The 12,930-nt window shown below is 39.3% G+C and overlaps 2 protein-coding genes across 6 annotated transcripts in view; both read right to left on the reverse strand.

The window, feature by feature from the left end:
• Positions 1-443: 443 nt before the first annotated feature.
• Positions 444-1,909, reverse strand: LOC146981412 (uncharacterized). Its single transcript, XM_085788254.1, has one exon. It carries the CDS (start codon positions 1,893-1,895, stop codon positions 444-446), a length of 1,452 nt encoding a protein of 483 aa, XP_085644380.1. The 5' UTR covers positions 1,896-1,909.
• Positions 1,910-5,286: 3,377 nt separating this feature from the next.
• Positions 5,287-12,930, reverse strand: part of frmd3 (FERM domain containing 3) — a 49,827-nt gene continuing 42,183 nt past the window's right edge. For 4 of the 5 annotated variants that reach the window (XM_085786576.1, XM_085786574.1, XM_085786573.1 and 1 more), the window contains 2 exons: positions 8,398-8,635; positions 6,874-7,886 (listed from right to left, as the gene is read on the reverse strand). In XM_085786576.1, the coding sequence (XP_085642702.1) occupies positions 7,406-7,886; positions 8,398-8,635 (719 nt within the window). In that variant the 3' untranslated portion in view covers positions 6,874-7,405. Of the gene's footprint in view, positions 7,887-8,397; positions 8,636-12,930 lie in introns of all 5 variants that reach the window. The other variant, XM_085786577.1, reaches the window with a different exon arrangement.

Consider the following 12,930-nt stretch of genomic DNA (forward strand, 5'->3'; position numbering starts at 1 on the left):
CGAGTGGCCGTTATAGTGACTTTCACCGGTAAAACAGGTCGGGAAAACACGAGTGGGTTGCCTGAAACGCTACAAAGTCGTAAGTTGTGACTTGAAGCTGTAATTTACGATTTCAAAAGCCTGCCTGGAACGCAGCATTAGCGAAAACGACCGGACCACTTACTTCTGCTTTAACTTTGAGGATTTTTTTTCTCTATATCTCCATGTGACCATGTGAACAGATTTCTGGTTCTACAACATGATCCACATACAGCAACTTTGTAATGAAGGTCTTTTTATCCTCTGACTTGCTGCTGGCTCAATATCTGAATTGGTGTGAAATTAATTAACATTTCCTCAGTCACACGGCCTGTTGGTGACTTCAATTTTTCAATGAATGCGGGTTTCTTTTTATGGTTTTTAAAATAATTTTTTAAGCAATGTGTGTGGCTGTAAATGTATTGTTACTTACTTGCTGGTGATGTTGGTCTTGTGTTATTATGAAGACATGTCTGTGTCTCTGTAGACTGCAGCCACAAGTGTGAATCCGTGTGTTTCACTCTGTCCTCAAGGTTGTGTTTCTTTGATCTCAGTCTCTCTGTGTTTGTGGCTGCCGGCTGTGGTCCGCTGGAGGCTGAGGAGGATGAAGTTCTGCCCTGGTTTTTATTGATGGCACCTAAGCACCACTTCCCTGTGGTCTCTGCAGCTGTGACCATTCTGCTTATTGCTTTGTTTAGCTGTTTCTTTAACTCAGGATTTTTGGAGTGCAATCCAAAGCAAGATGTAGGAGGGGCTGATGCTTCAGCAGATGCTGCCTTTTCTTTTGTCGTCTTCTTCACTTTTGCAGATGACTCCAAGGAAGAACTCAGTTTCATATGTTGGCCTACTCTGATGTGATACAGTTGATCTACTAAAAGCTGGTACTGCTCATATACAGTTAAATTTGGTGAAATGTTCAAGTGATGAGAAAAATTGGGGTTTGCGGTCTGTCCTGGTATTTCCTCTGGCTCACTCATATTCATATTATCATTTACAAACCTCATGAAAGCAGAGCTGGAATATTGTTCTTTATGTACTTTCCCATCACTTTCCTCCAACCTTGCATCTGTTTTGTCTGGCTCAACCTTTGCCATCCCTTTATAAATCATATGTGTGGAATCCCTCAGTAATGATTCGGTCACAGCACATGTGATGCTGACAGTGCCCAAACATGAAGTGGATTCTTTCATTGAGCAAGTTGCAGCATCTGATGCAAACATCTCATCTGTGCTGCTGTCAGACATGTTTGTTTGGTATCTTTGATCACATATGTGTTGTGGTCTGTCTGTTCTCCTGTGCTCCTGGTTGGGAGTTGATTTATTAGTGGTTTGCTCCAGGTTCATATTTTTCACATTTTCAATTTCTTGGCTCTTAGTCCAAATTGCTTCATCTCTTCCCTGGGCAAATGAGCAGGGTGTGTGGAGATCTTCTTGTAAAGGAGATTTGAATCTACAGAGGAAATTATTTTGTTCACTCTTCTTATAATTTGAGGGTTGCCCCACCTTCAACGTACTCCCTTTTTCAAGTACGTCATGAGTACCTACAGCACAGGAGACTTGGCAATGATACTTTGCTGCAGATGGATCTTTACATGTAGGCAAACATTTCTCTGTTTCCTTCTTCTCATTGGCCAGAATCAAACTGTCAGCTCTGCAGAGCTCGTGACAAACCTCAGATCCACTGGAGAGGAATCTGTGGGCCCAGTCCAACACATGCCTCAGCTTCTGCTGTTCACTGCAGCAAGTGTCACCGAGGAGATGAAGACTCAGCTCCTGGTTTAAGTCCTGCCTACAGTTCCCAGCATCCTCCAGAAGTTCAGACACATCATGTGCTTTTCCTAAGGTATTCATAGTTGGATTTTCTGGTTTAAAAGTCATCAGTGGCTCATGTTTTTCACTCCACTGTCTCACATTCATGGAGTTTTAGCCATTATTTTTCCATTGCACACACCAAGGTGAACATCAGTCAAACACATCCATGCCGGCTATCTTCTTCTTTATCACCTCAGTTAGTCTTCATACCCTGTTGTGTTGCTCTTGTACATCTGTAATGTCTTAATACAACGCTGTTCGAACAGAAAAGACAAAACAGTTTACAGTAAATTCTCAACATAAGTATGTAACATGTCATCTCTTCAGTGTTGGATTTTATCTATTCAGGCCACAGAAACAACAGCTACAATTTGAGCCCACTCAAGATAAAAAGTCAGTCTTACCATAAAGATGTTTGTGTATTCCAGCAGAATCTGTGTTAGAGAGAAGATATGATTGGGTCTACTTCAGCTCCTGAGGTAGGCTAATACACTATTGTAGCCCGGAAATCTTGTGTTGTTCACACAAAATCACCATAGAGACGGAGATGCAGAGAGCAGTAACTCCTTCACACCACATGAGGGGGACAAATCTTTGAAAAACTTCTGAAAGATCATCTTAAATCGAGGCTGTGGAGAGCTTTGAACGAACTCAGAACAATGCAGCACTTTTACAAACTGAAAAGTAAGCAAAATGAAAGAGAAGAATAATTTGTCAAAAATGAAATGTGGTGGAGTGAAAGTGTACAGTGGCATAAAGCAGAAACACACAAAATTGTATTACTTTCCACCACCGCTAATGCAATTACAGCCCTATACAAACTTTTGTATAATAAAATAAAATAATCCACATAGAAAGTGCCATATTTCAATATATATTCATTGGGGAGCTTTATTGTGGCAGTATTAACATATAAAACAATCCATATTTTCTTTTATAACATACAAACATTCAAAATTTTCACTTCACAAAGTTCATAAGGCTTAGTTGTCCCAGAAGAGAGGGGGTCATTACTTAGGGATTTTTTTTCTTCTTTTTTTCTGATACTAGTTAAATCAAATCTCCCAGAGTTTCTTATTAAAAGAGACTGAATGACAAAAAAAGAAAGAAAAAGAAACAAATGAACAGACTAACGCATAAAACAACGAAAACGATTCTTTTGACAAACATTCAAAAACAACAAAGTGACCGTGCAAGAGAATCTGCTACTGTACATGCCCACACAACACTGAAATAATATACTAAACAACAGTTTATTTTCCTCTTATACCGTGTGATGTCCAATAGATTTGCATATAGTAGACCTGAGTTCAAATATTTAAAATCTTAAATAAAATAATTAAAAGCAGTATTTGTTTGTTTGTATTAGATAGATTTAAACAGTTGAATTCCAGGTTTTGGTTGTCTGTAAAGCAGTTTTATTATTACTGATAAATAAATGTACATGATCAAATTTAAGGTTTGTAAATACTTGACTCATGTCAGGAACTTATGAATTTGAGTAAAACCTCATATGTGACATCAACTGGTGTGTGATCTTGATGATGTTTTTATCACAGTTTTATGTACGTACAGGCAACAAAAGTTGTACTCTCGGTCCATCTATATGCTGTAAAACACAGGAACAGTTCAGTAGCTCAAAACAAGAGCTAAATCTCAAAGAGGTTAAATCCCCCTTTAAACTCATAAAGGCTGCTATTGATAATTGAGCTACAGACTAATATAATGCTACAGTGTCATGGAGCCAAAGATCTGTTTCATCACAGAACCGAAAAGGCCTTGTTTTTTTTTTAATTCGCAATGAGTTGAGGTGTAGTTTTACTTTCCATTCACTCTGTTGGGTGTTTTTAATAATAATCTTAAAAACTCAACATCTAAACAACTGATTCAGTTAGTAGCATGCTCCATTAGCAATGAGGTTAGGTGTTAGCATTAGCATTTAGCATCTCGCTTCAATGATACACACACAGCAAAAGCACAATGAAGGTAACAATTCAAATATTTTAGCGCTGCTCTTTATGAGATTGGTAAATGATCTTTTCCAAGCAGCCACTAAGAAGTCTTCCTCTTAACAAAATCCCTTTTTTTTTTTTTGGATAAGCCAACAGAATTAAGCAAATGTTTTTAAAGGTGGTGTAGAAACTGCTCAGATCAGATGCCTAACTTTCACTGAAAGAAAAGCCTTTAATGTTTCAATAATTATCCTCTCTTTCTCCTGTTAGTAAAAACGCAGAGAACATGCAATCATCTAAGATGGTCAAGACAGCCAAGCCTATATCTAGATCGCTTTACACAGACAAGACACAAAGGGAAGAAAGAAAGGAAATCTCTAACCAGATTGTTTTGTTTTTTTTGCCACAACTATAAACAGTATTTACAGATGAGGGCATGCAATTTGCGCATTGAGAGGTCAGCCAAAGGAGCCGAGTGAGAGCTTCCCGGATCAGTTATAGGAGGACGACGCACAGAAATAAAGGACCAAAGCCAGAGACAAACTATGTCTGTACAGCTGTGTACACAAAGCCTATACAGAATCCTTTTATTTTAAATGTGAATTGCTCAAGTGTTTTGGTGTATGTGCAACTTGGAGGAGCAACAGTTACACATGTAGACCGGATGATACTATGATGATATCCCCTATTGTTAGTCACCGTGGGATGATGGTGATCATTTAGCAGTGCATACAGATCAGCCACATCCACTACAGCGAAGCTGCTTTTATCTCAGAGTCTGTGGTGTTAAATGCAAACATAGTCGTCATAGTGGTTTGGCCCTTTGCTTGGTTTCAGCATCAAAACTCAGTGCATGTATTGTACGTAGTAGGAAAATAAATGCTTTGTCCCAAATAAGCGTGTTTCTGTTGTTACTGCATATTTTCTATATGCATAAAGCTTGTTAATGCATAAAGTTTACAGAGTTACATGTTAAAACAGCTGATAATATGAGGCAGCAACATTGGATAGAATATCATGAGAGGGCTTTGATGGTTATGTGCATTGCGGCGGCCTCTGTAGCAGCCAACCCACAAAGATTATGGAGAGTGTCTGAAAATAAACTTCAAAGCATTAGTTCAGTTCTTGATAAGAGTCTAAATATAATGTGAGAGCTTTGATAGAGAGATCAAGTTTGTTTGATAGTAGTGAACCAATTGTGAACTGGCAAAACTGTCCACTCTGCCATAAAGCAGTATGGAGGTTCGGCTATAAAGTCCAAACTATTGGCTGTCAGCAGTTTTTCCCAGGATGACATGGCTGCATACATAGTGGAGTGATATGAGGCTACAATAACACGGACAGTCTGCAGCCATATTTATGTCCGGCTTCAGACTTAGTATAAATACATACAGTGTTTGGATATTATAATAGTGAGACATGTATGAATGTTACGGATAAAATATATATGGTTTATGCATAATATGCTATGCTTTTTTTTTCTTTTTTGTATTCCTTAGACACACATTTGTTATTTTGAACAAAAACTGCTAATGCCCTTTCCTGAGAAGTTGATCCACATCAAACTACATTTTGAACAAAACTATTATTTAACAACATATACTGTATTTTCATTTGATCTGAAGTCAGCTTTCATCATTTTACCTCTCTGTTCTCCCCTCCACTCAGAGCCACAACACTATAACTGACAGGCACTGTCTATATGCTGAACAATCTTGCTGTGATTGATAGCTGTAGGCTCCCAAATGTTAGACTAGGCTACTAGTTAATTTTGTCTTAAGCCCAATGTAGACATAATTCAATTTATATAATTAAATTGTGAATTGTGTAATCATGCTAAATATTTCTCTACAAAATAAAAGTTTTTCTTTTTCAGTAAGTGTTTTAAGTGCCCTCTTGGTTTAACCTTGATTTTATTCAATTTTGACTCCATGGCCCCAGACCTTTTGGGAACCCTGGCCATATACAGTAAGCCATAACAGTGAATGTCCATAACCACAGCCTTATGCTGTAGTTACTAAAAATCTTATTCCTTAAACTTCAAATTTACATCTTCCCCATCTATAACTCCTGACATTAAATAATACCGTCTCTATATAAGATACATAAACTCTTGCAGTTGTTTAAATAATAAAAACAGAATCCATCCCATGTCATGTATCATTAGCAGTACAGTTGAACAACACACATGTCTTCCTCTGGGCAGTTTGAATGTACCATCCAGTCTCTTCTATTCCTTCTGAAACATACACAGAGCCCCCCCCAAAACTACTATCTACCAACGGATCACCATCAATGTCACACTTGAATTTAAACTTAGTGACTTTTTCTCATTAATAACCTTTTCTTCCCTTCATACAAGTTAAACCACATCAAAAGTTGCGCTACTGTAGTAGCCTTAATCAGTGAGCTAACATTTAGTTCAGAAGACATCTAGAAGTTCAACAAAACACACGTTTTATCATAACAAACAGACTAAAGTGTCTCTCATGCCAGCCTCCTGTCTCCAAAATGACATCACATAATCTGAAACAGCTGTAATCAGTGGTCTGTGTAAAAGATTTGTGCTATAGCCTCTGTAGGAAAAACCCAGGGTGCTACCAAGTCAACAAATATTGACGGTAGTCTTAAAAAATAGCTTAAATTTCTCAACACCCATTACCCCAATAAACTTCAATAAATTTGCTTTTTTTGTAATCTTTTGTAAACTCTTAATTTCAAAATAAGATCAAAGTAGATCCTCTGACTGAAAAATTCCTGAAAGATCTGGATCACATAAAAATGTACAAAACATTAAAAACAACTTATTTAAGATTGGTATTAATTATCAATATTCTCTTTTGTTTTTAAATATATATAATGTGGCTGTGGCTATTGTTGCGTTCAGTGACAAATCAATCATCTCTGTTTCTTTCTCTCTGTTCCCACCCACTCCGTCATGACTGACTGGCTCTGTGACCAATCAGGTGCTCTACTACGGTTTGTGACGTTTACCAAAGAGTCTCTGCATCAACTTGTCAGCATCAGGAGTGAACAGACCATCAACGCTTCTAGTAAACCAACAGGTTTCTCTTTTTTTCAGTGACTTTTTTCTCTGACCTCCCTCAGTTTTATTTTCACAAAACTTTCTCTTTCAGTGTGTTCAACACTTACAGTGCGACTTGTCCTCTTTCCTCTCAGTTTGTCTGCCAAAACTGTCTATCTTAAGAAGTAATTGGATCCTATGATTAAAATCTTATTTCTTCCTCTCTATTTTCGTCAAGACACCAAATTATGTTGCCAAAGAGGTGAAAGAAACCTTCTTGTTTCAGTGTAATTCACAAATCACAAATAAGGTAGCACAAAGGGGCAGTATTTCTATCCGGGCCCCTTTTTGATAAAACATCCTACTACAATGTACCAGCCCTCATAAATAATGCACCTTACCAGCTCATAAAATAAAATGAACTTCTTCCTAAACAAGTGAAATAATTTCATCCCATTGGCAGACCTCTGCTTCAAGAGATTCTAGCTTTTAAGACTGAATATAGGAGTAAATTACATATTAAGACGGACATTTTGGCTCATTTGTTTCCCCCACAGTGCCTTCTCATTCTCTCCTTTTCGTTCTGTTTCCTTTCCTCTTCAGTCTGACCACAGGTTCTCCATGGCCATGCTGATCTTACACAGGATCCAGCGCCGAAGCGGGCAGTAATACTCGTAATGAAACTGCTCAAACTCTGGCGTCTGGCGGATCTCATGGAGGAACGACACATCAATGTCTGACTCCAACAGTAGCAGCAGGGTGGGCACAGTGACAAGCAGGACGCCCATTACTACGGCAACGAAGCGGGCCACGCTCAGCACACATGCATTGACTCTCTCATTGGACGACAGCAGGCGCAGGCTGCTGGTCAGGACTCCGCCCATTCGACTTCTAGCAGCCAGGCGGGTGCGTTCGTAGGCCCGGTCTCGCTCCCTCTCGGCCTCCAGCTGAGCCTGGATGTCAGGATCAGCGTGGAGCTCCCGTAGCAGCCTGGCGGGGCTCTGGACCGGAGAGGAGAAGAGCAAGTCGACCCCTCCCTGACTGTCGTCCACCGGGGTGGGCAACATGCTGGCACAGGGGCTAGGGAGAAAAGAGAAGAGGGAAGACATTCAGAAACAATTACAGCAGAAGAGTAGACAAATACTGAGTGAGAATGAACGAGGGCTCAAAGATGGAGAGGGAACATTTTGATTTCTTTCACCAATTAGCAAAGATTTCAGCTCAGCCCAGACAATCACACAGTCACGTGTTTCTACAAGTTAGGGCAAGCACTGTCTGATCTGGGACTCACCACGTCTAGAAACCAAAGGCAAGAAATGAGGCACAATTCTTACATTTTTACCACAGCATGTTGTGTGCCTATAAAATATAAAATATAAAACAAAGGACAGTGCATTCCAGATGCACTGTACAGTAGGAAAACTGTGGATTTGCATGTGTTTTGTTTAGATAATTCTGTAATTAAACTTACAGTGGTAACAGTAGCTATTGAATTCACTGTGGGTTTTTAATCTAATCTAGTATGAGAACAGTTGCCTGCTGTGTTTGAAAACAATGCTACAACCTCAGCAGTGAAGCTGTGAGTCTCTACCTGTAGACAAGCTCAGATATGGTGAGTGCGCCATTGGCGTCATCATCCTCCTCCACTTCATCTTCAGCTTTTGGCGTCTGCGGTCGAAGATTTGAGGTTTCCGTGGAAACATGGGGATGCTGCAGGTCGTTGTTCAAAGCAGAGTTTCCTTCCTCAGCACTTTGTTGCTCTGTATCTGTGGGTGCAGCTGAAGGTTTGAGAGGAGACAAGGGAACTGAGTCCTTCACAGCAACAACACCTGGTGTGATTAAGAAGACAAGAAAGACAGACATGTTTTACACAACACTGTATACTTGGTTTGAGGGTAGAGAATATAGACCAAAGTAGGCCTACTGTTTCTTGAGTTACTCGAGGAGATATACAATGAAACATCATTCAACTGTTTTCATTCAAGTGAAAATATATTTTTCTGAATACATGATCAATCTTTTTTTTCTGAGCTGCATTTTCAATACCACTTTTTTCTGACACAAAATGTAATCCAGTCATAATTATGTTTGATCTGGTTGTAAATATGTTTCCTACAGTACATTGTGTTGCAATATAGTTATATAGATACATGATCTAGGAAACAGGGCTGAACTGGGACAAAGGGCTGCAGCTGTTGTTTTAAGCAGCAGTTGAACATATTAGACACATGATGGCGCTGCTCTACTTCCTAAGAATAGAGAAACAAGCGCTATCATCCAAAACACTGATGTGTAACAATCGTACGTGTTGTTTGTAAAGCCAGTAATTTATCAGCTGTTTAAGTGCATGTGGCAGCTTAAAGTCATTGGCCTAAGGATGCTGGCGAGGGACAATCTCTCTGTAAGCATGACTAATACAAGTCAGGCTGAGGTGAACTTGGTGATACTGTTTGAACTGATTTCAAACATAATGGAGGAGAGTTACAGCACTCATCCCTTCTGATGTGACGTAGTCTGACAATGGAGCAGAGTGAATGCAGCCAGTGTGAGTGTGTGTGTCTGTGTGTTGATGCACTTCACTCTGAGGTGATGACTTAAAGATGAGTTTCTCAGACATGAGTGATGCCTCAGTGCACGCGATGAATCTGAATATGTGTGCGTGTGTGTGTGCCTTTGTATGTGTGAATGTTAAAAATAAGCCCAGCTGTCTTCCTACTATGGATTAAGTAGGAGCTCGGGGGCTAAGTGTCCAGTGACGTGTGACTCAACTTGTCAACACCTCTATAATCCAGACTCGTGATCAGACACACACACACACACACACACACACACACACACACACTCACACTACTATATAAGTAAAAATTACAATTGTTTGACATGCATGAACTAAAAAAGCTGTACGATTGCCAACAACAAGTCAGACATTAAACCTTTTTGGGTGTACAGCTGCAGCTCTGAGAAACAGGCTAGCAGCTAAGGCAGCTGTTTGTTTGCCACATGCCACAGAAAATCAAGGCCAAAGTCTCTCATCAGTTACCATGCCAACTGACTCAAACACAAGTTGAGAGAAATTGAAGAAGAACAAGGAGTGAGGGGAGAGGAAAAACCTGACGAGCAAGTGGTGACAGCTAGCTACCATGGAAACAGAGTCAGCAAAAAGCCGCCGAGCGAGTGAGCCCAGGGAGAGAAAAAGAGGAAGGTATAAACTTATACTGATGAAACAGGGAAGCAGGAGCAGGGGAAAATGTGAGGAGCGAATCAAAAGACACGTAGAAACTCAAAATCCTTTAGTAAAATATTGCATCATACAGTAGCAGCCTGAATTTATCATTATTCATCTATAATGCATAGCACACAGGGAAAAGCTGAACTATAAAACATGGATTAACTGAATCAAGGGAGATTTTGACACTTCCCCAGGAAGAAAAATGACCAGATCAAAACCTTCTGATCTGATTGTGGCGTTTTACTAGTTGAGAGAATCAACAAAAACAAAAATACAACACTTCAATTAGTTTTTTGACAAAAGAGGCGACAGGCTTAATTTGGTGGGGGGATAAATAATATAAAGTGGACACACAGCACAGACAACACAGCTACCCACAGCTGCTGTTTTCTCATTTAGAGTACTGTCTGCTTTCTGTCCTGTTAGCTGAGATGCAGGCTTCTCCTTAGAGGCTATTTACACTGCAAGGTGCGGGATTCCTGCATGGTCATCACCACACACACACATACACACACACACACACACTCATGCACACACAAAACAGGGGTTTCCCCATTATGAGAGTGTTGACAGACCTTTTTATCTTTGTCATGCAACATCATCATCGACAGCCAGACACCTCACAAGTATATATAAACCTGTACAACTGTGACAGTGTGCAATAATAGAGTTGCATTTTAGTGGAATCACACACACAAGACTCCTGACACTCAAGAACTTACAATGCCTTTTAAATAGATTTCATTTCAGCAATTTGTCTCATTTCAATTTGCTTTGAGCACTTTTCTTTATAAGCTGTGTTAGAAAAATGCCATAAAATCAAATTACATGCTGTATTTCATGTTATGATGATGATGCTAAAATGTATCACTTCATTGATTTGTGCAGATATTGTCCTCTGGTGTGGATTTGCGCGCCGCTCCCTGTACAGTTTGAAAGGAGGGAACCGGATCAGCTGTAAAGCATCACTCCTAAACCTGATGAAGATTCAGTGTCAGTCTCAAGGACACCTCAGCAGGATGGAGGCGCAGCAACAAGGGGACTTCAAAATGAGGCCAGTTATATAAGTTAAAAAACATACACATATTTTCTGAAAAATATTTAAAACACAGCTGTTACCAACCTCCTGATAATCAAATAATCACTGATATTAAATAAAAGCTTATTCCTTCGCTCTTTAATAAAACTTTCCTTAGTGAAATTGATCAAAACATTAATGTTGGTTTTGCAGCCTGTTCATGTCATCCTGTAAATGGTCTTTACTGGATTTAACAAACTGACAATTTCAGACTCTTAATCTGACAAGTGCTGATAAGTACAGCTGCACGTCACCCTTCAACTGCTGCCTGTCAAGCTGTCCAGCAACAACAGCATGAGCTTTGTAGATCATTGGTACACTCTCTGATGTACTGTAAACCTGGTCTTATTTGCAGAGACAGCCTACATCCCACACTGGATGGAGAAGCTTATGTCTAGAAATCTGGTCTTTTAGTTTATTAGAAGGATCAAAACAATGACAACCCAGAGTTGAGATCTCTTACAATCTTCCCTGAAGTCACCTGTCAATATCCCCATAGAAACTGTGTCTGTCATTAAACCAAAGGTAAACACAATACTCAATTTGAAACCTGGTTGCAGCAGGAATAATATGAACACCATATACTCAAATTATCTTTTACATTTCTCAAATATAGGCTGAGAAAAAGGGTAGTGATGATTTTCACTGCAGTTTACTAATCCACACATAATCTAAACTCAGTCATAACTCATTTGAAAGTCTATTATTGTATATCTATATATATTTCAACATTCATGTAGTTGCTGATAGCCCCATTTCTGCATTCACTTTTAGAATTTAACAGAATATAAATGAATCACTCACTGTTTTCATCACACCCTTATTTTGACACATAGGGAACGAACATTTGATAATATTCTGCCACAACACCCTTTTGTCTCTAAAATCCATTATGGGAGGTTTCTGTCTGACAATTCAAGATAGATTCCTTTTTTATGTGTCAATACAATGGATGAGAGCTATCTCAACTTTACGCCTACACAAGTTGATGATCCTGTTGACAGCCCTGCAGCCTCACTGTGCCCAACACTCACATCAAATGCATGCTCAAAGCAGACTGTAAAAGCAAGAGAGAAAATGGCAGTCTATATTATAACAAAACGTCTAAAGGCCCTCTATTGACATATGAAAAAAATGCTCATATGCCAGAACCTCCTATTATTCCTGATTAATGAATGAATACAAGAAATGTTTCGGTTAAGCATTATAAGCATACCTCAGAGCTTTTCCAACAGCTGGTACAGATGTATTGTTCACAGTAAAGTAGCGGCCTTGGAGTCAACTCTAAAGCCTGATTTATATTTAGCTTCTCTCCACCTTCTCTGAGCTGAACTTCAACAATTTCTTCAACTTATCTCATAGACCCTATTGCAACAAGGCTATTCAAGCATGCTTTTCCTTTAATTAATACTTAACAAGGTGTTTATAGACCAAACTGTTTAATCCTCCCTTTATTTCTAAAATCATAACGAAAGGTTGATACCAGTTATGTGATTATTGGCGCCATGCTGTACTGTACTGTAGGTATTATAGTTATTTAAAGAGCACAGAGCATACATTACAACATTATAATATACAGTATGCTACAACACACATGACATATGTGTGGCATTTGTGGTCTACTACTCAGTCAGATGGGTGCACACCACACACACACACACACACACACACACACACACACACTACATGGGCCTCTTGAGAGTCTCAGGATGTTTTACAGATTACACTTACAGTTTGCAAGTGGTTGCCACAACAGACCTGGCAACCCAGCTACTGGGCTAATCTAGCTCGTCCATATAAAACACATTCACATCTTG

This window comes from Trachurus japonicus, chromosome 9 (genome assembly GCF_045865225.1).
Source record: "Trachurus japonicus isolate A0001 chromosome 9, Traja_1.0".
NCBI lineage: Eukaryota > Metazoa > Chordata > Actinopteri > Carangiformes > Carangidae > Trachurus > Trachurus japonicus.

Coding starts and splice junctions, on each gene's coding strand:
- LOC146981412 (XM_085788254.1), bottom strand. CDS start 1,895: ATGACTTTTAAACCAGAAAATCCAACTATGAATACCTTAGGAAAAGCA.